The 26467-nt window shown below is 44.0% G+C and overlaps 1 protein-coding gene across 1 annotated transcript in view; it reads left to right on the top strand.

The window, feature by feature from the left end:
- LOC137301421 (uncharacterized) overlaps positions 1-22904 on the top strand; it is a 28209-nt gene extending 5305 nt beyond the window's left edge. Inside the window, exons 2-8 of the mRNA XM_067970915.1 lie at positions 6745-6905; positions 9327-9525; positions 12513-12572; positions 14419-14472; positions 15210-15348; positions 16949-16994; positions 18148-22904. Of these exons, the coding sequence (XP_067827016.1) occupies positions 6745-6905; positions 9327-9525; positions 12513-12572; positions 14419-14472; positions 15210-15348; positions 16949-16994; positions 18148-18417 (929 nt within the window). The 3' untranslated portion in view covers positions 18418-22904. The remainder of the gene's footprint in view (positions 1-6744; positions 6906-9326; positions 9526-12512; positions 12573-14418; positions 14473-15209; positions 15349-16948; positions 16995-18147) is intronic.
- The last annotated feature ends 3563 nt before the right edge of the window (positions 22905-26467 follow it).

Here is a 26467-nt window from a genome sequence, read left to right as displayed (position 1 = left end):
CTTCATTATCTGAGGGGTTGCGAATGGAACTGAACACTGTGTAATCATCAGCGAACATCCCCATTTCTGACCTTATGATGGAGGGAAGGTCATTGATGAAGCAGCTGAAGATAGTTGGGCCTAGGACGCTGCCCTGAGGAACTCCTGCAGCAATGACCTGGGGCTGAGATGATTGGCCTCCAACAACCACTACCATCTTCCTTTGTGCTAGGTATGACTCCAGCCACTGGAGAGTTTTCCCCCTGATTCCCATTGACTTCAATTTTACTAGGGCTCCTTGGTGTCACACTCGGTCAAATGCTGCCTTGATGTCAAGGGCAGTCACTCTCACCTCACCTCTGGAATTCAGCTCTGTTGTCCATGTTTGGACCAAGACTGTAATGAGGTCTGGAGCCGAGTGGTCCTGGCAGTACCCAAACTGAGCATCGGTGAGCAGGTTATCGGTGAGTAAGTGCTGCTTGATAGCACTGTCGACGACACCTTCCATCAGTTTGCTGATGATTGAGAGTAGACTGATAGGGGCGGTAATTGGCCGGATTGGATTTGTCCTGCTTTTTGTGGACAGGACATACCTGGACAATTTTCCACATTGTCGGGTAGATGCCAGTGTTGTAGCTGTACTGGAACAGCTTGGCTAGAGGCGCGACTAGTTCTGTAGCACAAGACTTCAGCACTGCAGCTGGGATGTTGTCGGGGCCCATAGCCTTTGCTGTATCCAGTGCACTCAGCCGTTTCTTGATATCACGTGGAGTGAATTGAATTGGCTGAAGACTGGCTTCTGTGAAGGTGGGGATATCGGGAGGAGGCCGAGATGGATCATCCACTTGGCACTTCTGGCTGAAGATGGTTGCAAACGCTTCGGCCTTGTCTTTTGCACTCGCGTGCTGGACTCCGCCATCATTAGGGATGGGGATGTTTACGGAGCCTCCTCCTCCCATTAGTTGTTTAATTGTCCACCACCATTCACGACTGGATGTGGCAAGACTGCAGAGCTTGGATCTGATCTGTTGGTTGTGGAATCTCTTAGCTCTGTCTATAGCATGCTGCATCAGCTGTTTAGCATGCATGTGACGATCCGGATTCTTTCCCCTCAGTCTGGTTCAGTAAAAACTGAAGTCGAATACATTTTAAAGTTCAACACAACTTTAATAGCAGGTCTTAGTCTGTAGCTTCAATTCAGATTCCTGAGAGAATCCGAACGATTCTAACAGAATAAGGAGACAAAGACAAAGACAAAGACAAAAACTCATACCTTTATACAAATCAATAGGGGTTGGAACATCATTAACACAAGAGTCAACACCAATCATAAGCCGGGCACAGGTTGCCATGCGAGGTTACATTATTTCCGGCCAATCATAGATAATCATGTGCTGACTATTTTGCTGTTAGACATCAAAGGGGATACTTCCTCACCTTCCAACTTGGAATGTTCTTCCCTGTTCCTTCTGTTCCTTATCTCCCAACCTGGAATGTCTTTCAACTTTGGCTAAGCTCGTTACCTATATTGATCTGCCATAAACATGGAGACATTCAGACCAGTCCTTGAATCACATCAAAGACCTATCATTGATAAGACAATGCAGGCCTGCTGACTACGCAAACATATGGCCCAGCAGGAGGCCAGGCTACCTGTACCAATCTCAGTTACTAACTAATTAACCCTTTCTAACCATTTTGCATTCTGCTTCTTTGCCACGTAGGCATTTTAATATTTTACCGAAAACTGACCACGTAGGGATTCTCACATGTAGTCCTGAGTTGTAGCTTCACCAGGTTGGCACGTCATTTTTAGGTATGCCTGGTGCTGCTCCTGGCATGCTCTTCTACACTCCTCATTGAACCAGGGTTGATCCCCTGGCTTGTTGGTAATGGTAGAGTGAGGAATATGCCGGGCCATGAGGTTACAGATTGTGCTGGAATACAATTCTACTGCTGCTGATGGCCCACTGCGCCTCATGGATGCCCAGTTTTGAGCTGCTAGATCTGTTCTGAATCTATCCCATTTAGCACGGTGGTAGTGCCACACAACACGTTGGACGGTGTCCTCAGTACGAAGACGGGATTTCGTCTCCACGAGGACTGTGCGGTGGTCATTCCTACTAATGCTGTCATGGACAGATGCATCTGCGAAAGGTAGATTGGTGAGGACAAGGTCAAGTAGGTTTTTCCCTCGTGTTGGTTCGCTCACCACCTGCCACAGGCCCAGTCTGGCAGCTGTGTCATCCAAATATAGCCCTGATGATCTTTCCTATTGCTACAAAACAATATGGTTTATCTTTTAATTTTTAACGGGCTAAATACAATAACTTGCATTTATATAGCGCCTTTAACACAGTAAAACAACCCAAGGCGCTTCACAGGTGCGTAATCAAACAAAATTTGACACCGAGCCACATAAGGAGATATTAGGACAGGTAACCAAAAGCTTGGTCAAAGAGGTAGGTTTTAAGGAGTATCTTCAAGGAGGAGAGGTAGAGAGACAGAAAGGTTTAGGGAGAGAATTCTAGAGCTTAGAGCCTAGGCAGCTGAAGGCATGGTCGTCAATGTTGGAGAGATGAAAATCGGGGATATGCAAGAGGCCAGAATTGGAAGAGCGTAGAGATCTCGGAGGGTTGTAGGGCTGGAGGAGGATACAGAGATAGGGAGGGGCGAGGGCATGAAGGGATTTGAAAACAAGAATGAGAATTTTAAAATCGAGACGTTGCCAGACTGGGAGCCAATGTAGGTCAGCAAGCACAGGGGTGATGGGTGAACGGGACTTGGTGCAAGTTAGGTTATGGGCAGCACAGTTTTCGATGGGCTAAATAACTCCACTGTACCAACATAATTCACAAGTTTATCAAATGCACAGAGGCTACAGGATGAATAAAAAACAGAAAATGCAGACAGGGGTTCCAAACATTCTTTTCATGTGAGACACTGATTTACACGTAGCTGCTCTAATTTAGTATACGGTATTCGCTGCTTGTTGTGTCGTGTCCTGTATATTAGGGGATGCCAGCTGTTAGTTGGGTGGCTGCTTCCCTGGACATCTTTCTGTGCATGAGCATAATCCTAACTTCTCTGTGGCCTCGCCTCTTCAACTCCCCCTCCCATTCTCACACTGAGCTCGTCACCTGTGGCGTACACTGCTGCGGTGAGACTCGACAGAAACCTCCAAAGCATGATTGTCCTGGCCACCCTTTGGGGCTCTAGTTTACTTCCGACCCGAACTATGTTCCCAATTATCCTGCCGTGTTATCTCTACCACCTTCAATTGCGTTCTCTTTCGTTTTGTAGTCCTGTCTAACTCATCTTTTTGTTTTTCTTTAGACTTTTAACATTCTCCCCATTTTTCCCCTCCAATCCTGGAGGAGCTCGATATTTTTGGGGTTCCCGTTTTTTCAAGCCTGGCTACCCTTTAGTACTTGCTCATTTTCCACGTGTGAGGTTTGACAGTGGGCATTGGGAGGCTCTTAGACCGTGGAGCAGTATTCTTTTCGTCCTGGAAATAATTTTTCGTTTTCTCCCTTTCGTTTTAGTTATAGTCCTAATTTTAGTCTAGTTTTTTATTACCAAATTTTAGTCATACTTTAGTTCTAGTTTTGAAAAAAAGAATTTTGCTTTCCACATTGTCATTACAGCTTTATCAGATCTTTTCCCAAAAAGTATGTTTCTGAAAATGTCATAATTGTTTAATTTCTCACGGAGACATGATGAGAGATAAGCATTCCAAAGAGAACAAGCCCAGCTTCCTTAACAATAATATATGTAAAATAAAAACAGAAAATGCTGGAAATACACAGCAAATGAGGCAGCATCTGCGGAGAAAGAAACAGAGTTAACGTTTCAGGTCGATGCCCCTTTGTCAGAACTCAGTTCAGTTCTGACGAAGGGTCATCGACCTGACACGTCTGCCTGACTTGCTGAGTATTTCCAGCATTTTCTGGTTTTATTTCAGATTTCCAGGAACCGCAGTATTTTTGCTTTTGACCCAGCTTCCTTAATCTTACCTCATCAATTATAGTCCTAAGACTTGGCTCTTCACTTCTGTATCTTCTCAAACTTAGACATATATATATATATATAAAAGAAAATCAATTTTGAAAAGGGATGCTAAAGAGTGAGGTGTGTGTGTTGTGTTGGGCAGTCTCAAGCACAGTGAATGAAGCATCACTCGATGATGATACTGTGAGTTTTTCGAGGTCTAGCATCTGGTTTGCATCTTTTTATTAAGTCTACTTATTAATTTGCTCCATGTGTGTAGATCAGGTGCACTGCCTGAAGCCCAAATAATCTACAGAATATCCTTAGATGGATTGTATTGTGCAGCACATGAGATATATGAAAGAGGAAGGGCCTTGGTTTCATCCCTGGTCTGTGCTAAGTTAATTGATTTCAGCCTGAGCTGCTTTGGAAGGAATTGAGAGGGAAACATGTAGCATCTTTGTTGCCAACTGGTTTATCCTCTTAGTGTGAAGGCATTTACAAAACAGTAGATATTATTAAAAAGGTTTCTGCCTTTCATTATCCAAATAGCCCTTATGTGTCTGGAGATCAAGAGCATGTGAGATGTATGTCTTCCATCAACAGAGTTAATTACATTATTTTTGGAGTCAGTTTAACATCTTAGCTTCTTGTAGCTCATGGGAGACACAACTCATTCACTTGCAGTTTCCTTTGTGCTTTTATCATCAGTCTTTCTTTTAAGTTCATATGAAAACCTTTCTTTTTTTATTATTTCTTTTCGTGCCAATCTGGTTTTCCATGCCTCAGAGAACCTGAAGAATGAGAGGGCAGAGCAGGTAACTTTCCCTGGCTTTGACCATTAGGAGGCGTGTGAGAATAACACGGAGATGACTTTATGGGGGAAAAATCCGGTAGAGGCCGTTTTTGAACGCGGGTAGCGTGATGCGCTAGTACCCCGCGCCCAATGGCTCCTGTGCAGGCAGGACGCAAGTTTGGACCCACTGGAGCACTTACCTGCAATCAGCCTTCCTTTCCAGCCCTTACACGTGGAATCAATGCAATTCGCACTTTCCACTACCAAAGGGAGCTCAATCTCTTAAAGGGAGGATGTTTCTTAGAAATCTCTTAAAGGTAGCTGGTACCTGTTATTTGCTGAAAATAACAGTCTACTGTCTGCACGGAGTCTGAACGGAGATCAGACATCGCACACGTAAAACACAGATGCAGGTCCCATCCCTATGCTTACACACTGATGAGTTATGTTAAGACATTGAATAAAGGTTGCGCACTTCTAAATCCCACATCCTCCAATCTGCACGCCAGACCTCACCAATCTGCCGATCTGAGTTGGTACCAGGCCTGCGAGAGAGAGTGCACCAAGGTTCTCTGCTGATGCACTAGAGACCTTGGGTGCAAGAGGTGGACAGAAGGAGGGACATCCTATATCCGCAGGGGAGACAAGAGGCCCTCCAGACAAAAACTCAAAAGGCAGTGCGAGACAGCGGGGGACAAAGTCAATGCCAGGCGCACAGCATCATGAACATGGATGCAGTGCAGGAAGAAGTTCAATGCTTTGACATGAGTGGTCAAGGTGAATGAAGTCAACTGTCAAGTGGCGTCTCCTACCAACTGCACCACACACTACACCCCCATCACCCACATACCAATAAACTCTTTCCATCAGTACTCAACTCTTCCAATCAGATTCTTCCTCTCACCCTTACACATTACCACTGTTTCAAGCTGCCCACCCACAACTACAGGTCACACACACACTGGCAGCTATTCAACCATGACAGGCACATCACCCATATACATGTCCCGCTTTCTTGCAGGAGAAGGTGGCACGCATCAAGAGGCAGCAAGTGGCAGTGGCATTTAGCCCCTCGAGCCTGTTCCACCATTCAATGAGATCATGGTGGACCTGTGACCTAACTCCATGTACCCGCCTTAGCCCCATATCCCTTAATACCCTTGGTTCACAGAAATCTATCAATCTCAGATTTAACATTCGTAACTGAGCTAGCATCAACTGTCGTCTGCAGAAAAGTGTTCCAAACGTCTCCCACCCTTTGTGTGTAGAAGCATTTCCTAACTTCACCCCTGCACATCCTGGCTCTAAATGTTAGGCTATGTCCCCACGTCCTAGTATTGAAGTCTAGGAGACCTCCAAAAACAGTTAGAAATGTCTCGGCAGCCAGAAGCAATAATCCAGCCACTAACCTGTAAATCCTGCATGGTCCCTTTAAACAGCGCTGGTGGGGGGTCCTCCTGGCACTCTAAGACATGTTCGGATGGTCGGGGTTAAGTTTGTGCGTTGAGTTGAGCATTAAGTCCCAAAATGGTGTCTCTCACTTTAAATCAGCGTTGCACACTGATTGAAGCCATTTTCTCCCTATCTTACATGATTCCAGCATTCTTTATCTGCGCCTGCACTAACTCCTATACCAGGATGGCGTCTGGCGCATGTCCCGCAGGAAATGTGCGTGCGCATCCAAGACGCCATCTTGGATGTCGGAGAGGCTGTGTAGCGCCGAAACAACGGGTGCTACACGGTCCATTTTAGCGCCCCATATTCCTTCCTTGTGATGCAGTGCCTTATCTGCATTTGCTGCTTTTCCACTGAAACACAGCTGAGTGTGGGAACAGTGTGATGTGGGAGATTGTGGACATAAGCCACACATCCTTGTACGCCACAGTGCTGCATATTGGTGATCTAATGCACCGCACAGCCCATGGCACAACGATTGTTACAAGTTTAATACTTAACTTACTTTTTATGCTCCATATCAGACGCAGCGACAGATGAAACAAAAAACTACAGCACAATTTGGAAGCAAGCTGGAGATAATGTCACCCTGCCGTGTAAATACCGCTGGAGATCAGATCAAAATAGCAACTTGGACATCGAGTGGATGATCAAAAGTACAGACATTAACAAGACAGATAAGATGGTAAAAAAAAAACTAAATGATAAATATAAGAATTATTGAACTGTCTCTATTTTCTGGTGATGTAGATAAAGCAGATTGTTTGATTATGAAGATTGAGACTGTAACAAAGTGGCTCAGTGAGGCAGTGCAGTGTTTTGTTTATTTCCCCCTTGGGGTCTACCTGTGCCAACGTTCACCTGAGGAAGGGGGAAGCCTCCGAAAGCTTGTGAATTTAAAATAAAATTGCTGGACTATAACTTGGTGTTGTAAAATTGTTTACAATTGCTAAGTCAGAGTGAGAGGGGTCAATCCAATCCCAGGTCTTGTCCATTGTCACTCTAAAGCTGGGTGCTAAGAGATGAGTGAAGGTCCTCCCTCTCTGAGTGGAAGTCTGCGCTCCTCCTACTCAGGCCTCTTGCACATCCCCCACTCTCTTCGCCCCACCATTGGCGGCCGTGCCTTCAGCTGCCTAGGCCCTAAGCTCTGGAAATCCCTCCCTAAACCTCTCCGCCTCTCTCTCTCCTCCTTTAAGATGCTGCTTAAAACCTACCTCTTTGACCAAGCATTTGGTCACCTGTCCTAATGTTTCCTTCTTTGGCTTGGTGTCAATTTTTGTCTGATAATCGCTCCTCTGAAGCACCTTGGGTCATTTTACTACATTAAAGGCGCTATATAAATGCAAGTTGTTGTTGTTGTTGAAGCACCTAGGCTTCACTCAGTACTTTACCATGATGGTGAGACAGAACAGTTCCAATACATCTTTTTTCTTGAAATAAAATTTAAAATTTGTAAGACATTTCAATTTTTTTTGCCACAAAAATGCATGAGCAAGAAGGGCAATCAGAAAAATAATAATTTAACGTCAAAGAATAGAACAAAGCCTTTGTGAAAAGATCTAAATAACAACATTATTTTATCTCGATTGCAAATAAATTTTATCAGAATATTTTGGATGTTTTTCTCATTGTGAGGAGTGTTTAGCACATCTGTAAAAAAATAAAATTAAGCAATCAAGAGCATCACTCTGAAAATGTCTTCACTCAATCGTGTTTTCAAAGTGTCAGTTCTGGTGTTAAGGTGCATCCGCTGTCAGATGTAGTATTGGACTCAACCTGTTAGCCAGTTGCAAACAGTATAGACAGTCTTGTGGTTGTCAGCTGCCTATTTGCAAGCTGTACAGAAAAGACGTTCAATTGAACATGCAAAAGCATTCAAGATCTGTGAAATTCATCTTTTCAAATTAAAGAAAACAGATCTATTTAGCTCTCTTAATGACTCAGTTGACATTTGTGCATGGACCAGTAGCAACAAAGCTTCTATTTATTTAGCACACTCAATGTGAAGAATGTCTTAAGGAACTTCTCAGATAAATGTATGGAAAACACACGTTGAACCAGGGAAAGAGATTAGGAGAGGCGACCGAAAGCTTTGTCAAAGAGGTTTTTAAAGCAGCTGAAAGGTACAGAGATTTAGGGAGGGAATTCCAGAGTAGGATCTGGGCAGTTGAAGGCACAGCCACCAATGGTGGGATGAAGGGAGGAGAGGATGCACAAGAGGCTCGAGTCCGAGAAGCAGGATGTTCGGGGGCTGTGGAAGGTTGTGGAGATAGGGTGAGGTGAAGCCATGGAGGGATTTAAAGACGAGGGCAGGAGTTTTAAATTTGAGGCATTGGGGGATGGAGAACCAGTGTAGTTCAGTGAGATCTTGGGTGATGAGTGAGATTTGCTGTGAGACAGGATGGGCACAGCAGAACTTTAGAGATGCTGGAGTTTATGAAGAATGGAGGATAGGAGGCCATCAAAGGGAGTGCTGAAATAGTCATATCTGTAGATGGCAGAGGCATGTATTAGGGTTTCAGGAGTGGAGGGGCTCAGGCAGGGGGGGAGACAGGTAATGTTGCAGAGGTGGAAGTATACACGCTTTGTGATAGAGAGAATCTGGGGTCTGAAGCTCAGCTCAGAGTCGAATAGAACTCTGAGGTTACAAACTGTCTGGACAATGGCTGGTAAAGGGGATGAAATCAATGTCGCTGACGGGCAGCATGCAGGTGAGAAAAAGGAAGGGGCCAAAGGTAGATCCTTGGGGGACTGTGGAGGCGGCAGTATGAAGGTGGGAAAAGAAACCATTGTTGGAGATGCTGTGGCTATGATCAGATAAATGGGAATCCCAGATTTGATATTGCGTTGAGTTAACCGGGTTGATAGCAGGTGAGTTACAAAGTCACAGTAAACATGAGAAACCAACTCTCTGCAGCACCACAAGATATCTACAAGTTTAAAAAAAACTCTGGTAGCTATAGCCCAGTTTGGGTAAGTCAAGGTCCTTTTTCTAAATTAGATAGATTTGTTACATTAAAAAAAATTAAATGAGTGATAAGACACAGAATGAAGTTGGGGTGCAATCCTTCACAGAGTTGTAACTCCTTATTTATCTTTGTGGCAGATTGCAACATTCTCTGGTGGAAAGGTTTATACATATTCTGATCTGCAGCAGAAAATCTCCTTTTCATCTGAAAATGGCAGTGGGGGAGATACTTCACTCCACATTGAGTCACTGGTTGTAGCTGACAGTGGAATCTACCACTGTAAAGTGAAGAAAGAAGGCACGATTTATCAAGAAATTTTTAATTTAACTGTACACGGTAGGTCTTTATGTGTTAATGTACTTGTAGTCAAGATAGGGAGTTATGTACACAGTGCACATAACCCCCGTCACATGCTGAATTCAGTTTCACACATACACAGATTCCTCCTACTCACAATTTTTTTAGATTGGGCACATTGCTGATGAATTAGGACCATCCTCAGAAATGTATTTATATCCCTGTATTTTCTAAAAATGATCACCTTGTTATATGCACACTCTCCCTTTTCTTTGTTGAGGGTCAGGTACCTTCTTTTAAAGCATTTTCTTCCCTTGTCCTTGGTTCTCCCTGCTCCAGATTTCTGGTGTGATTCCAGGGGGGTGATTTTAAACCCCAAGAACGGGTGGATTGAGGGTGGGTGGGAGTTGAAAATAGTTGTTCTTTTGGGTCTCAACTGCAAAATTTTCGGACTTTGCATTCCCAGTGGGAAGCCTGTACTTTCACGCGCCCAAGTTAAACTCGGAAATAAAGCCGGGTTGCGGTCGCGACCCAAAAAAACAACTATTTTCAACTCCCACCCGCGCCCCCCAACCCACCCGTTCTTGGGGGTTAAAATCACCTCCCAGGTCTCCATTCAATACTGCTCTGTGACCAGCTGCGAGATCATTTGTGAATTTATCTTTGAATTTACCTCTTTCCCAATGTGGAAAGTGCATGAACTCGCTAGGTATGTGTTCTGGCAACCTCTGTTTAAGGTGTCAGTTGTGGCTTAATGATAGTAGTTTTGCCTCTGATGCATGAAGATTGTGGGTTCAAATGCCACTTTAGCACAAAATCTAGGGTGACAATTCAGTACTGAGGGAGTATTGCACTGGCAGAGGAGCTGTCTTTCAGATGAGACATTAAACTGAGGTGTCGTATGCCCTCTTGGGTGGGCGTAAAAGATCCAATGGCACTATTTTGAAGAAGAGCAAGGGCGTTCTCCCCTGTGTGCTGGCCAATATTTATCCCTCAATGAACACCTTAGACAGATTATCTGGTCATTTACTGCATTGCAGTTTGTGGGACCTTGCTGTGTGCAAATTGGCTGATGTGTTTCCTACATAACAACAGTTACGACACTTCAAAAGTGCTTAAAGTGCTTTGGGAGATTGTGAAAGGCGCTATATAAATGCAAGTTCCTTTTCTTTCTTTCTTTCTTTATTGCCTTTAGAACAATATCATTGCAGGTAACGAGTTTGGATCATTGGGTCAACAGAATCACTGTTGCACTCTCACTGGGTCTTTTTCATGTCTTGTGATTGTTACAGTAAGAATAGTGATTAAAATAGGAAAGAGCACAGTGCGAGGGGTGAGCTAGGTGCACATGGCCTCAGAAACAATATGCAAAGTACAGTATTTATTTTAAAAAGAAACATTGCATCCTCTATTAGTCTTTTATTTCATATTCATTCTCAGGATGTGGCATGGCCGGCGTTTATTGCCCATCCCCTAGTTGCCCTTGAGAAGGTGGTGGTGAGCCTTCTCCATGAACTGCTGCAGTCCATGTGGTGAAGGTACTCACACTGGTTAATGTTGATTGATCATTTTGCCCCTGGTGATGATTTTTTTAAAAATAAAAATGTTGATTAAATTGCAGAACAAAAGGTGTTAGAATTTATCTTAATTCTTTGTAAAATTTTGATTCTTAGAAATAGTTCTCATGAACGTGCCAAAGGCTCAGTCATCGAATGCACTATCCAGTGTGAAACTGAGTCAAGCAGATCATGAACATCCCAGATTCAATCCTTGAGCTGTTGTGACTTAGCTGATCTCAGCTGGGCCACAACAGGATTGTCACAATTGGCTTCACCGCTGCTGAGCTAGGGAGGGAAAAATATCCAGCCAGGCCTTTCCACTCTGATCACCATTCAGTGCCCCTGCAGGGAGGTGTGTAATTAAGGGACTAGATTGGCTGATGCCCCTATAGGTAAACAGCCAACGCTCACTGTCTTGGCGCACACATGAAGGATGGTCACTTGACTAGGGTACCAGAGGGCATCGAGCACCTGTGGAACTGCAATCCCACCGAGTGACGGGCTTCAGAAGAGGAGGAGAGAAAATTGGAATGTTTCAAATTAGTCCTGATGGTGAGAATGGTATATTGACTTAGCTAATCAGATCTGTTGTTTTATTCGGTCTCTTTGCTATGGCTAATAAAAAAAGCAGTACTGTGACTTTCTACTGGGAGTTTGTGTCTAATACAAATGTGTGGGAATGACTACCTGAAATTATGGGCACATTTTTAAAAATCTTGCACTGAGAAAACAGTAGAACCAGAGGACATGGCCTGCGCTTGAAGGGGGGTAAATTTAAAATGAATCTGCGGAAACAATATTTCAGTGAGCGAGTGATCAGTCTATGGAACAGGCTCCCTGGAGAGAGGGTGGAAGGAGTTAGTATTGATTCATTCAAATGCAAGTTAAATAGATTTCTTTCAGAAAATAACATTGTAGGATACAGTGCATGAGTACTTTGAGACATGACATGTGGAGAGTGTCACAGGCTTGGGAGGAACAGGTGACTTTGGACCTATGGTTCCCAAAGCTCTCCACCACTGGGGTTTTCCTCGCCTCATGTCTGGGCCTGTTGTAGACTCATTGATAGAGATTGATTGTTATGGTTAATCAATAACTCCATTATCATTGTATCATGTGACTACCAGGATGGTAGAAGGTGAACTAGATGGACCTTGGTCTTTCTTCGTCTAGCAATTCCTATGTTCCTAAAACAGACGATTGTTCAAGATCCATAGTGCAGGGTGCCACCAAGGGTGAAAAGAGTTGGAGTGAACTCAAAATAAATCAAGAAGTAGTGGTTAGGCGATGAGTTTCACAGCTTGAGTTTCAGAAGCCTGTAGACTGTAGGAGGAAGGGAAGACCGATGAAGGTGAGAACTTCCACACTTTGAGGCCCTGGCAAAGAACGATTTGGTGTATCTTCTAAAATGGCTGCTGAAATCCTCAAGAAAATTAAAAATGTTTACAATTTTCTTTTTTCCATCAGATAATCAGATTGCTGCTTCTGTCACTCCAACCATCCCGGTCACTCAACATAATACAACAGGTATTCCAATTTCTTTGGTTTCTGATTACTCTGAGGTTACTTCACAGTGACTTGTGCTTCATCTCAGGGCTGTAACTTCTAATGGGGCTTCAAACAGGATCTTGAGAAATGTTTGATTGTAGTTAATGTTTCTTCTACACTAAAGATGTACATTCATGTCCTTTCATAGCCCCGCTGTTTTTATAAATCCATTGCTGTTAAAAACAAATGTTTTTTTACTTGGGAATCCTAGGTGAAGGGCAAAGGCCCATGGGGCAGGACGCCAGAAAGGTTCAAAGAATAGGAGAGAAGATGCAAAGTTAATATGTCCACGTTGGGCTTCAAAAGGCCATAGGATTAGACTGTAAAGGTACCGTCTGGTGTAGTACTAAGCCATGCAGACCAGAAGGTCCCAATTTTGATTTCTGCTCCTTGCTGAACTACCAGTTGGATTGCAACAATTGGCTTCAGTAGCTTTGTGATGGAGAGATGAAAAAGCAGCCAGTGTTCTCATTCTTCATTGTTTTCCAGTGAATCTTGCTGGAAGGGCTGGGCACAGTTGTGATACCAATCCCCCACCACACGGGTTAAATAACCTGTTGACACTATAGGGTACATTTTCTGATCAGCGAAGTTCAGGTACAACTAATGTGTGCATACTACATCCCTTTGCTCACTCTTACTTATTTTAAACCTGCTTGATGTCTGCCTAAAAACATATAGCTTTGCACGAGGGGACTGCGTAGCGGGAAAATCAACATGTCCTGTACAATTCTCTGCCTATAGTGAGTGGAAAGTTGCAATGTGGTTGAACTCTGTGTCTCAATTCCTGATATGTGCTGCTGTTGTTCGTGGCTCCGTGCGTGGCCCTTTACCAGAAGTACAAATTCGTAAAATCCGCCCAAAAGTTTCATGGCGTTGGTTGACTCCTGAGCAGATCTCACTACCCCCGCCCACCCCTCCACCCCCCACACTACGGTTTACAATGGACCTGCTCCAGGACGCTCGCCATAGTTGATATGATTCAGTGTCGTCCAATAGAAATCACTGACTAGCCACAGGCGTGATTACGGTGACACCGTTTTAGCCACATGCACTAATTCTAGTAGAAAACACCTTACACACACTTACACAATACAGGTAAATGTACTTCACATGTGCGTATTTGCTTAACAAACATCTACCACCATTCAGTAACAAAGGAGGTAAAACACTCAACAATCAAAAAACATTCACACACTGTTTTTCATCTTACAGTTTTACCAACAAATGCACAAAAAGGTTAAAGTTCACATGCATTGCAAAATATTAAAAACTTTATATATTCAGTTTATTTTTCAGATGAGACTCCTAATTCTCGCCTCTGAGTCAGAAGGTTGTGGGTTCAAGTTCCTCTCCAGAGACTTGAACCCATAATCTAGGCTGACAATCCAGTGCATTACTGAGGGAGTGCTGCACTTTTGGAGGTGCCGTCTTTCAGATGAGATGTTAAACCGAGACCCCGTCTGCCTTCTCAGGTGGACGTAAAAGATCCTACGACACTATTCGAAGAAGAGTAGGGGAGTTCTCCCCGGATGCCTGGCCAACAATTATTCCTCAACAAACATCACTAAAACAAAACAGATTATCTGGTCATTATCTCATTGCCGTTTGTGGGACCTTGCTGTGCGTAAATTGGCTGCCACGTTTCCTACATTACAACAGTGACTACGCTGCAAAAGTACTTCATTGCCTGTAAAGCGATTTGGGATGTCCTGAGATCGTGGAAGGCGCCATATAAATACAAGTCTTCCTTTTTCCAGTGCAGATAGAGTTACATAATGAAGTAGGCAAGTATTGCAAAATATTAAAAACTTTATATATTCAGTTTATTTTTCAGCTTGGACACCTAATTCAACACTTGCTCCTCAAAATGATTCAGGTATGACACAACATTTGCTGTCTAATTATCAAATTGCAGAGCTTGCAGATGAAAATGGATATGTATGCAAGGAAGATTAGTGTTCAGAAAGAGACTAGCTGAAATGTCCATTGCAAAGATTCAACGCCAGAATACAGATCATGGTTTAGAACAACAGCAGCAACGTGCACTTATGTAACAGCTTTAACATGACAAGATACATCACAAGGATCAGACACTGAGTAGGAGTTGGGAGGAAAGTTTGGGGAGGTGGGCCTTTAATGCCTTGTCCAGATCAACAAAATTCTCTTATCTATTAAAAGATTGCTTATGTTGCTCCCTTGGACACCTGACGAGACTCAATGGGCGTGTAATTGGACCTCATTGGTGGAAAATGGGTGCCAAGAGGTTCAATAAGGGGGCCAACCTTCAGCCCCCGAACAGTGTCAGAAACACGACCGACACTATTTTGGTTCAGATGCTATAATGGCATCCCTAGCAGCCACCTAAAACAGGCATTAGGCCCCCTCGAATATGCAAATGAAGGGCCTAACACCTGTTTTAGGACACAAGCAGAAACTGATTTGTCCTGAATGCAGCAGGTGTCGGGTTTGTTGTGTTCAAGATTACCTCGTCTACTCGCAGCCTAACCAGAGGTCCTTAAAGGGACCACTGGGGACCGCCAGCAGAAAGTTAAGTTTTTTTTAAAAATACCTTAACGTGGATGGTGCAGTACTACTTTTAATGTTGTATTGTAGATTCTGAAAAGGACAATAGAGCACCCTATTACATGAACGCTGTTCAAATTGGTTTGGGTGCTTCTGGATTGGTCATCATACTCACCTTTGTACTTATTGCACATTTGCAACATAGAAAGAAAGCTATATTTCTACACAGGTAAGCTTTGAATATTATTTTGATAAAACTTAATAACACTTTTCTCCAATCAAAATATCTCTTCAGGAGGCTGAACATTCTCTGAAACTAGAAAACTCCCTCCTCTGGCTGCTCAGTAAAGGAGAAGTGCCATGCTCTTTAAAAATAGTTCATTTCAACTGCAGCTTGGTCTTTCAGTAAATTGTGCCATGCAGTAAGTTTGCACCCACCATTCTCCTTAATGTGATTACATCCAGATCAAAGGCGTGCCATCTAGGGGAAGGTGCCAAGCCAAGGAAGACCAGAAATTAAATGATGAGTCTCTCTCTTGTTAGGAATGCGAATTTTGTAATAATATATACACAAAAAGGCTGCAGTGCTGAGTCTATATTAATAATGAGTTCAAACGCAAAGTCAAAGACACTTGCAGATTTATTAAAGATGAAATACTACACACTCTCATGACCAACACCTGAGGTCACAAAGGATTCTTTGCTATTGAACTATCCAGAAGTCTCCCTTCTTTATATGGCTATGATCTTACACAATTTATATTGTTTCTAGCTGTGCTAATTCTATAGGTCTCAGCATTCCATAACCCTTTACTCCACTCTCAATCTGACATCTTATGGTCTCGAGTTGTACAGAGAAACATTGGTGTTTTAGGGTGAGCATGACACAAAAGGAGCTACGTTACCAAAACAATGATAATGTGGGAAATGTTAACCTAACCCGTCTGTTGGACAACTGACAGGATCAGGAGCAACGCTGGTTTTACACCCTGCCCCATTTTACTCTCCATTGAAGTCAACGGAGAGCAATATTGGGCGGGGTATAAAACCGGCATACTACCCGGTCCCATGGGATTCTCGCCTAGCGAGTTAGGAAACAATGACCCCCATTAAGTCTCCAGTTGGGGATGATATAGTGAATCTAAACGTAACCATATGCCAGCTGGCCTTAGAGAATGCAGTAGTAACCTTTTGTACAGATATTGTACTGTTAGATACTTTTGCAGCCTTTAATTCGAAGATTTAACTACAGAGCCTAATATAAAATGGAACTTAATACGTGATTCTTTTGCGTAAAATGGATCTCTTAACTATTTCTCAATCTTAATCTCTAACACTCTCAAATACCTTCCAATGTTGGGCTTAAAATGCATTGGCAGAAACTTAGGAGTAGGTCAGATGACTGCCATCTCACCCAGAGATCTATGCGTAGCCCAGACATCAGGAGAGATACAGAGGAATAAAAATAAATGTAAAATGTGATTGAAAAAGATTCTAAGCCACTGGTCTCTTTCCATTCATAGACACCTTTATGATATAATATTTAGAAATACCTGGAAGAAAAAAACACTTTCATTTATAATCATCACATGGTCAAATCATCGCACACAGTGAAATATTAGTGACCTCTGTGGAGTAGGCAAAAGAGACAGCCATTCTGTACTTTTATAAAATTGCTAAACATAGCGCAGAGAGGAAATCTCACCCCACTCACCAGTATTCCCGTATTTCTTTATATGTACAAAACAATGCCACGTAAAAATTAAGGCTCAGCTCACACCATTTTGCCAAATTTGTTCAAATTTTATCTTTCTTTGCTACATTTCTAGGGTAGCGGTGAATATTCCAGAACAACCGGAAGATTTCTTACCCCAAGTAAGCTTCTCTCATTTGAACAAATTTTCATTAAATAATAAAATACTCCCATTTAAATAATAAATAATTTGCTTCATATTGATTCTGAGAATTGTTTTTGCAAGCAGCTTTAACTGGATTGTGATTCAACAGTTACAGACAGTGATGAAAATGCATCCTCAGTTTCACCTTTGGAACTTGGCTTTGAATTCAGTTGAACACTGGGTTGCTACAAAGCCAAATCAATTGATGAAACTGAAAGTCAGACCTCAGGTTTTCTTAATGAATTTGGCTTTGTGAAGTCAAAAATTAAACCATCACACACACACCCCTTTGCAAAGAAAAGCAACAATCAGCCTTTCCCAATCTTCCTCTCCAAATTTTGAACGTGCAGACTCTTACTGGGACACAATCCAGAGTCATGCCAAAATGGCCATCCTTCAAATGTAAAACCAGGACAGCGAGTGTCACCAGGCTATTCAACTGTGGGGAAATCACAGTTGTGCCCAATCACAGGTCTTTGTGTGACCTCTCACAGACTTTGCAAGAGGAATCATCGGATGTCCATCTGGTCAATATTTTCGCTCCCTAGGAGTACTGAGGCCAATTGTAACACTGCATGTCACCATGGCTAAGATCAGATAATTCAACACAGAAACAAAATTATACAGAAAGTAAAAGCCTAATATATATTGACATGGGATAAAGCACAGTATAATATGTTATAATTGAGGAGCTGAAATTAAATCATAAACTACAGGAGCAATGTTCTAGCAGTCTCTCAACTTCATTTCAACTCAGAGGTGTCTTATTGTCTCTAACACTCTGCAATCTCTATTATTTCAGTCAAAATTAGCTTTGGGAAACTAAAAATGGAACTTTTATAATAATTTCTTTAATATTTTATTATTAATTCTATAGTGATTTAGTTGGTAAACACACTGCCCAGTGTGGTATTAAGCCATAGGGCCCTGGATGAGCCCAGATTTGTACTGAGTTAGTTGATCTCAGGCAGGGCACGGTATGAAGCAGTACATACAGGATAGGAGGGAAACAATTGTGGGTGGGGGTTTGTATAATTAACGTGTACACCAATCCAACAGGTTAATAGCACGGTACTATGGTTTAATCAAGTAAAATAACAGCAAATGTTTCTTTTTAACTTACACTCTAGGACGACCTGCAGTGCACTGATCAGGACGTCATATACTCCACAGTGCAGACACCCAACCAGGATGTCACATACTCCACAGTACAGGCACCCAAACAGGACATTATATACTCGATAGTACAGAAGCACGACAGAATACAGAATTGTAATGAAAATATTACATATACTCCAGTACAGAATTTGAATGCAGCACCCCTGCCTAACACTGTAATAAAACAGAACCCAGATGTCGTATATGCCACATTAAATAAGACCAATGTGGCTTTGGTATGACACAGTAAAGAATCATGATTCAGACATTAGATACCTCAAAGTGCAGAAAACAAAACGGAGTCACTAGGGGGTAATTTTAGCCCCCAAGAATGGGTGAGCTGGGGGTGGGTGTGTAGTAAAATAAGTTGAATCCTTCAGTGGGATCACATCCTGGCTCCAACACGCTCACTTCCGGGTTTAACCCACGTGCGTTAGGATGTATGTGTGCACAACAGAAACCCGGAAATCCCGTCCCCACTTAAAGCCGGCAGGCTAATACTTAAAGGGGCAATGTACCTCGTTGCGATAGTTGAGGCACTTAATTTTTTGTGTATTAGAAACGTAAAACAAATTTAACGTTACCTGTTCGTTTTTCCCATCGCTTCTGATTCATGTCAGATGAAAGCAGGTGAGAAAAGCAGGATCCATGAGGTGAGTGCCATTGTTGCACTGCTTCAGGGCTAGGAGGAACAGGAGTGCTTCATCCAGGCCCAACAAGCTCATCTAGCGCAATCGGACCCCCGCAATCGGCCAACCCACTTCCCACCCCATGGTGGACCACCCCTCCCGATGTTATGATTCAATGTTGAGTAGCATTGGTTTACCAAGACACAATGGCAGAGCATTGGGGTTCACATCATTGTAAGAATTAACCCAATAACAGATATAATTTAGTATAATTATAATCAATAGTAGAAGTAGAATGAACTATTCTATGAATCTATGTATCTATAAATGTAAGCTGTACTGTGTATTAATATAGTATGAATCATGTAACGTGTATTCAATAAGAAAGGGCTGGTGAGCCGAGAAGGGTGCATGATGGTTATTATAGTCAAGTTTGCAATTAAAACTAACAGAATGCAGATAGTATTGAAGTGACAATTAACGGACCTTGGGAAAAATCACAGGCTTTAGGGAGGATGGGAGGTGAAATAAATCAAGGAGTAACCCAGGCTCAGGCCTCTCTATCTCAAGCCCCCACAAGCTGAATGGTGGTGGACAATTAAACAACTAACGGGAGGAGGAGGCTCTGTAAACATCCCCATCCTCAATGATGGCGGAGTCCAGCACGTGAGTGCGAAAGTCAAGGCTGAAACGTTTGCAACCATCTTCATCCAGAAGTGCTGAGTGTATGATCCATCTCGGCCTCCTCCCGATATCCCCACCATCACAGAAGCCAGTCTTCAGCCAATTCAATTCGCTCCACGTGATATCAAAAAACGGGTGAGTGCACTGGATACAGCAAAGGCTATGGGCTCCAACAACATCCCAGCTGTAGTGCTGAAGACTTGTGCTCCAGAACTAGCCGCGCCTCTAGCCAAGCTGTTCCAGTGCAGCTACAACACTGGCATCTACCCGACAATGTGGAAAATTACCCAGGTATGTCCTGTCCACAAAAAACAGGACAAATCCAATCCGGCCAATTACCGCCCCATCAACCTACTCTCAATCATCAGCAAAGTGATGGAAGGTGTCGTCGACAGTGCTATCAAGCAGCACTTACTCACCAATAACCTGCTCACCGATGCTCAGTTTGGGTTCCACCAGGACCACTCGGCACCAGACCTCATTACAGCCTTGGTCCCAACATGAACAAAAGAGCTGAATTCCAGAGGGGAGGTGAAAGTGACTGTCCATGACATCAAGGCAGCATTTGACCGAGTGTGACACCAAGGAGCCCTAGTAAAATTGAAGTCAATCAGGGGGAATCAGGGGGAAAACTCTCCAGTGGCTGGAGTCATACCTAACACAAAGGAAGATGGTAGTGCTTGTTGGAGGCCAATCATCTCAGCCCCAGGACATTGCTGCAGGAGTTCCTCAGGGCAGTGTCCTAGGCCCAACCATCTTCAGCTGCTTCATCAATTACCTTCCCTCCATCATAAGGTCAGAAATGGGAATGTTCGCTGATGATTGCACAGTGTTCAGTTCCATTCGCAGCCCTTCAGATAATGAAGCAGTCCGTGCCCGTATGCAGCAAGACCTGGACAACATCCAGGCAACATCCAGACAACATCTAAGTGGCAAGTAACATTCGCATCACACAAGTGCCAGGCAATGACCATCTCCAACAAGAGAGGGACTAACCACCTCCCCTTGACATTCAACGGCATTACCATCGCCGAATCCCGCACCATCAACATCCTGGGGGTCACTATTAACCAGAAACTTAACTGGACCAGCCACATAAATACTGTCGTACAAAAGCAGGTCAGAGGCTGGGTAATCTGTGGCGAGTGACTCACCTCCTGACTCCTCAAAGCCTCTCCATCATCTACAAGGCACAAGTCAGGAGTGTGATGGAGTACTCTCCACTTGCCTGGATGAGTGTAGCTCCAACAACACTCAAGAAGCTCGACACCATCCAGGATAAAGCAGCCCGCTTGATTGGCATCCCATCCACCACAATAAACATTCACTCCCTCCACCACCGGCGCACCATGGCTGCAGTGTGCACCATCCACAGGATGCACTGCAGCAACTCGCCAAGGCTTCTTCGACAGCACCTCCCAAACCCATGACCTCTACCACCTAGAAGGACAAAGGCAGCAGGCACATGGGAACACCACCACCTGCACGTTCCCCTCCAAGTCACACACCATCCCGACTTGGAAATATATCGCCGTTCCTTCATCGTCGCTGGGTCAAAATCCTGGAACTCCCTTCCTAACAGCACTGTGGGAGAACCTTCATCACACGGACTGCAGCGGTTCAAGAAGGCGGCTCACCACCACCTTCTCAAGGGCAGTTAGGGATGGGCAATAAATGTCGGCCTCGCCAGCGACGCCCACATCCCATGAATGAATTTTTAAAAAACTACCCACCAGTATGCCTTCCCCAGACAGGCCTGTTAACACAGTAGAAGGTCCACATTATACCCCTTCTGCGCCATCGCTCAGACCCAACGGTGTATGCTTTAATTGTGGTGGCGCCGGACACTTCACGAGAGACTGTCCAGGTGATAAGCGTTTCAGTGCTGGGAGAGATAGAACAGGAGGGCTTCTCCCTTTGTCCCCTTCACCGTCAGGTCGGATTACCTGAAGGTGCTGGGGATCTGGTTCGGGGGACCGGGGTATGCACCAAAAACTGGAAGGAGCGTATTGCCAAGGTCAAGCAGAAACTGGGACTGTGGGATCGACGATCCCTCTCGATCGTGGGCAAGAACCTGGTCATCAGGTGCGAGGTGCTCTCGGTGTTGCTGTATGTGGCGCAGGTCTGGCCCATTCCTCGCTCCTGCGCCGCGACAGTCACCCGAGCCGTTTTCCACTTTATCTAGAGATCAAAAATGGACTGTGTCTGCAGGGACACGATGTACAAATCTCCGGAGAAAGGGGGGAAAGGCATGCCCAACGTGGCCCTCATCCTGATGGCCACCTTTGTGTGCGGCTGCATCAAGCTGTGCTTAGACCCTTGGTATGCAAACACAAAGTGTCACAATGTGCTGAGGTTCTATCTCTCCCCGGTGTTGAGAAGGATCGGCTGGCCATGCTGCCACGTAACGATCCGTCAGTTGGACCGTTCCGCCCCAACTGTTCTTCGTCGAAAGGTTTATGCAAAAAAACACCTTTGACCACAAGGCGATCATCAAGTGGTCCGCACGTAACATCCTCGAGACCCTGAGGGAAAAGGAGATGGTGGATCCTGTCGGTTGTTTCCCTGAGCAGACTGTCGATGTCATTTGGCAGAACGCTTCAACGCCAGAGCTTTCAAAAAAGCACCAAGACCTAGCTTGGCTGGTGGTGAGAAGGGCCCTTCCCGTCAGATCCTTCATGCACTCACAGAGTCTCAGCGCCACCGTGCGCTGTCCCCGAGGAGGTTGTGGTGGAGACGAGACCGTCACCCACCTCCTTCTGGAATGTGCCTTTGCAAAGAAGGTCTGGAGAGAGATGCAATGGTATCTGTCCAGGTTCGTCCCAAGCCGTTCCGTAACACAGGTTTCTGTGCTCTACGGGCTGTTCCCAGGGACGCACACCAAGACGGACATCAACTGCTGCTGGAAGACCATCAACTCGGTGAAAGACGCCCTATGGTCTGCCCGAAACTTGCTGGTCTTCCAGTGCAAGGAGCTGTCCTCGATCGAGTGTTGCAGACTGGCACATTCCAAGGTCCAGGACTACGTGCTCAGGGACGCACTGAGGCTGGGTGCGGCCGCCGCAAAGGCTCTGTGGGGAAAGGCAACCGTTTAGAGCCTTTCCACCATTGTACACCGAGGGGCTGCAATCAGGGAAAAACTCCTCGGGCAGAATGTAAAATTCAAATTGATGTAATGTACCTGTAATGAATCTGTAATCAATAATCTGTATTGAGTGTAATGCAATGAGGCACCCTAGAGTGTCATGAACTGTAATTATGTACAATTGAACTGCACTTGATGTAACCTCCAAATTGTATAATCTGTATTGTGTACGTTTGGAATGTGATATGACAACTGTATTGTATGTATTGCTGCAAATGTTATGAATAAAGTATATTTTGAAAAAAAAAACAGGAGGGCTTCGAGTAAACCAGACCCCAAGATCAAATCAAATGACCTAGGGAAACCCAGCCCCAGGCCAATATCGAGCCCAAGAGCCAACTAATTCTAAGGCATGGTCAGACACTGTAGAGGATAGGATAGAAAAACTGACCAGTATTGTGCAGACCTTAATAACCGCTCACGCGCATGAGTATCTGGTAGCCCAGATTACAGTCGCGGCCGGAACCCCCTCCTTCCTTATGACAGGATCCCACCCCCTCCCGATGGAGAGAGGTGAGGTTCGAGCAGAGAAACATAGAAAATAGGAGCAAGAGTAGGCCATTCGGCCCTTTGGGCCTGCTCCGCCATTCAAAATGATCATGGTTGATCGTCTAACTTAGTACCCTATTCCTGCTTTTTCCCCATATCCCTTGATCCCTTTAGCATTAAGAAATATATCTATCTCCTCCTTGAATACATCTAATGAGTTGGCCTCCACTGCCTTCTGTGGTAGAGAATTCCACAGGTTCACCACCCTCTGAGTGAAGAAATTTCTCCTCATCTCGGTTCTAAATGGCATACCCCATATCCTGAGACTGTGACCCCTGGTTCTGGACTCCACAACCAACCCTGCATCTAGTCTGTCTAGTCCTGTTAGAATTTTATATGTTTCGATGAGATCACCTCTCATTCTTCTAAACTCTAGTGAATATAGGCCTAGTCGACCCAATCTCTCCTCATACGTCAGTCCTGCCATCCCAGGAATCAGTCTGGTAAACCTTTGTTGCACTCCCTCCATGGCAAGGACATCCTTCTTCAGATAAGGAGACCAAAACTGCACACAATACTCCAGATGTGGTCTCACCAAGGCCCTGTATAACTGCAGTAAGACATCCCTGCTCCTGTACTCAAATCCTCTTGCAATAAAGGCCAACATACCATTCGCCTTCCTAATTGCTTGCTGCACCTGAATGCTCGCTTTCAGCGACTCGTGTACAAGGACACCCAGGTCTCGTTGCACCTCCCCTTTTCCCAATCTATTACCATTCAGATAATAATCTGCCTTTTTGTTTTTACAACCAAAGTGGATAACCTCACATTTATCCATGTTATACTGCATCTGCCATGTTCTTGCCCACTCACCCAACTTGTCTAAATCACAATGGAGCCTCTTTGCATCCTCCTCAGAGCTCACATTCCACCCCAGCTTTGTGTTGTCTGCAAACTTGGAAATGTTACATTTAGTTCCCTCATCCAAATCATTGATATATATTGTGAATAGCTGGGGCCCAAGCATTGATCCCTGCGGTACCCCACTAGTCACTGCCTTCTACCCGGAAAAAGACCTGTTTATTTCTACTCTCTCTTTCTTGTCTGTCAACCAATTCTCAATCCATGCCAGTATATTCCCCCCAATCCCATGTGCTTTAATTTTGCACACTAACCTCTTGTATGGGACCTTATCAAAAGCCTTCTGAAAATCCAAATACATCACATCCACTGGTTCTCCCCTATCTATTCTACTAATTACATCCTCAAGAAACTCCAGTAGATTTGTTAAACATTATTTCCCTTTCATAAACCCATGCTGACTTTGTCCAATCCCGTTAATGCCCTCCAAGTGTTCTGTTATCACATCTTTTATAATAGGCTCTAGCATTTTCCCCACTACTGATGTTAGGTAACTGGTCTGTAATTCCCTGTTTTTTCTCTCCCTCCTTTTTTAAACAGTGGGGTTACATTTGCCACCCTCCAATCTGTAGGAACTGTTCCAGAGTCTATAGAATTTAGGAAGATGACCACCAATGCATCCACTATTTCCAGGGCCACTTCCTTTAGTACTCTGGGATGTAAATTATCAGGCCCTGGGGATTTGTCAGCCTTTAGCCCCATTAATTTCCCTAGCACTATTTTTTTACTAATACTGGTTTCCTTCAGTTCCTCCCTCTCACTAGACCCTTGGTTCCCTAACATTTCTGGCAGGTTATTTGTGTCCTCCTTTGTGAAGACAGAACCAAAGTATGTGTTTAATTGTTCTGCCATTTCTTTGTTCCTCATTATAATTTCCCCCATTTCTGACTGTAAGGGATCTACATTTGTCTTCACTAATCTTTTTCTCTTCATATATTTATAGAAGCTTTTACAGTCAGTTTTTATGTTCCCTGCTAGTTTACTCTCATACTCTAATTTTCCCCTCTTAATCAATCTCTTTGTCCTCCTTTGCTGAATTCTGAACTGCTCCCAATCCTCAGGCTTGCCGCTTTTTCTGGCAATTTTATATGTCTCCTCTTTGGATCTAATACTATCCTTAATTTCTTTTGTAAGCCACAGTTGAGCCACCTTTCCTGTTTTATATTTGCACCAGACAGGAATGAATAATTGTTGTAATTCCTGCACATGTTCTTTAAATATTATCCACCGTCATCCCTTTCAGTAAAGTTCCCCAATCTATCATAGCCAACTTGCACCTCAAACTTTCGTAATTTCCTTTATTTAGATTCAGGACCCTAGTTTCGGATTCAACAACTTCACTCTCCATCTTAATGAGGAATTCTATCATGTTATGGTCGCTCTTCCCTAAGGGACCCCGCACAACAAGATTGTTAATTAATCCTTTCTCACTGCACAATACCCAGTCTAGGATCGCCTGTTCTCTAGTTGGTTCCTCAACGTATTGGTCTAGAAAACCATCACGTGCACACTCCAGGAATTCCTCCCCCACAGTATTATTGCTAATTAGGTTTGACCAATCTATATGTAGATTAAAGTCACCCATGATTATAGTTGTACCCTTCTTGTATGCATCTCTAATTTCCTGTTTAATGCCCTCCCCTACATCTCCACTACTGTTTGAGGGCCTATAGGCAACCCCCACCAACGTTTTCTGCCCCTTGGTGTTTCTTAGCTACACCCAAACAGATTCCACATCGTGATTTTCCGAGCCAATATCCTTCCTCACTATTGCATTGATTTCCTCCTTTACTAACAATGCTACCCCACCTCCTTTCTGAAGGGTTCTCAAAATTCCCACATTTTTCATATCATCAACGAGGATATGACTTTTTAGACTTTTATGGCAGAGGACCCTACTGCAGACATGCCTGGGCTTGTTGGGACAGTGTGGATTGTTCCTGAAAACCAGACAATGAGAGTAGCCCTTTAAAACAATCAACCCAGAGAAATACTTCAGCTTACACGAAACTAAAGCCCATCAAAACCTTGCATAAATCAATCAATGCAATTATGCAAACCCATCAATACAATGGCTTTCAGTTCTAGCCTAGTCATGGGGACAGGAAACCAACAATCACCGGAAGAAGCCCACCATAATCAGACAAAGAACTAACCTTGTTTTGGGAATCAGATAAGAAATTCGAAAAACAGTATAACTGGGGACCAGTTACGAAGCAGGAAGATTGGTTTTGGAGCAGGTTCTAAGCTGTTCAGCTTTAAACAGCAGTTTTGGAGCAACCCTACACGAAGATCGTCCACCCACAACTGCGCCTTACCGTACCAACAGACTCTATCCAACAGAAGAACCTTCACAGATTCCACAGACCAGGACCACGTGGGGACGGCAGGGCCCAGAGGACACAAAGAGCGTACCCCAAAACT

The sequence above is a fragment of the Heptranchias perlo genome, chromosome 33, assembly GCF_035084215.1.
Source record: "Heptranchias perlo isolate sHepPer1 chromosome 33, sHepPer1.hap1, whole genome shotgun sequence".
Lineage (NCBI taxonomy): Eukaryota > Metazoa > Chordata > Chondrichthyes > Hexanchiformes > Hexanchidae > Heptranchias > Heptranchias perlo.
The sequence above is the reverse complement of the archived record's forward strand: the minus strand, read 5'-3'. Positions and strand labels throughout refer to the sequence as shown.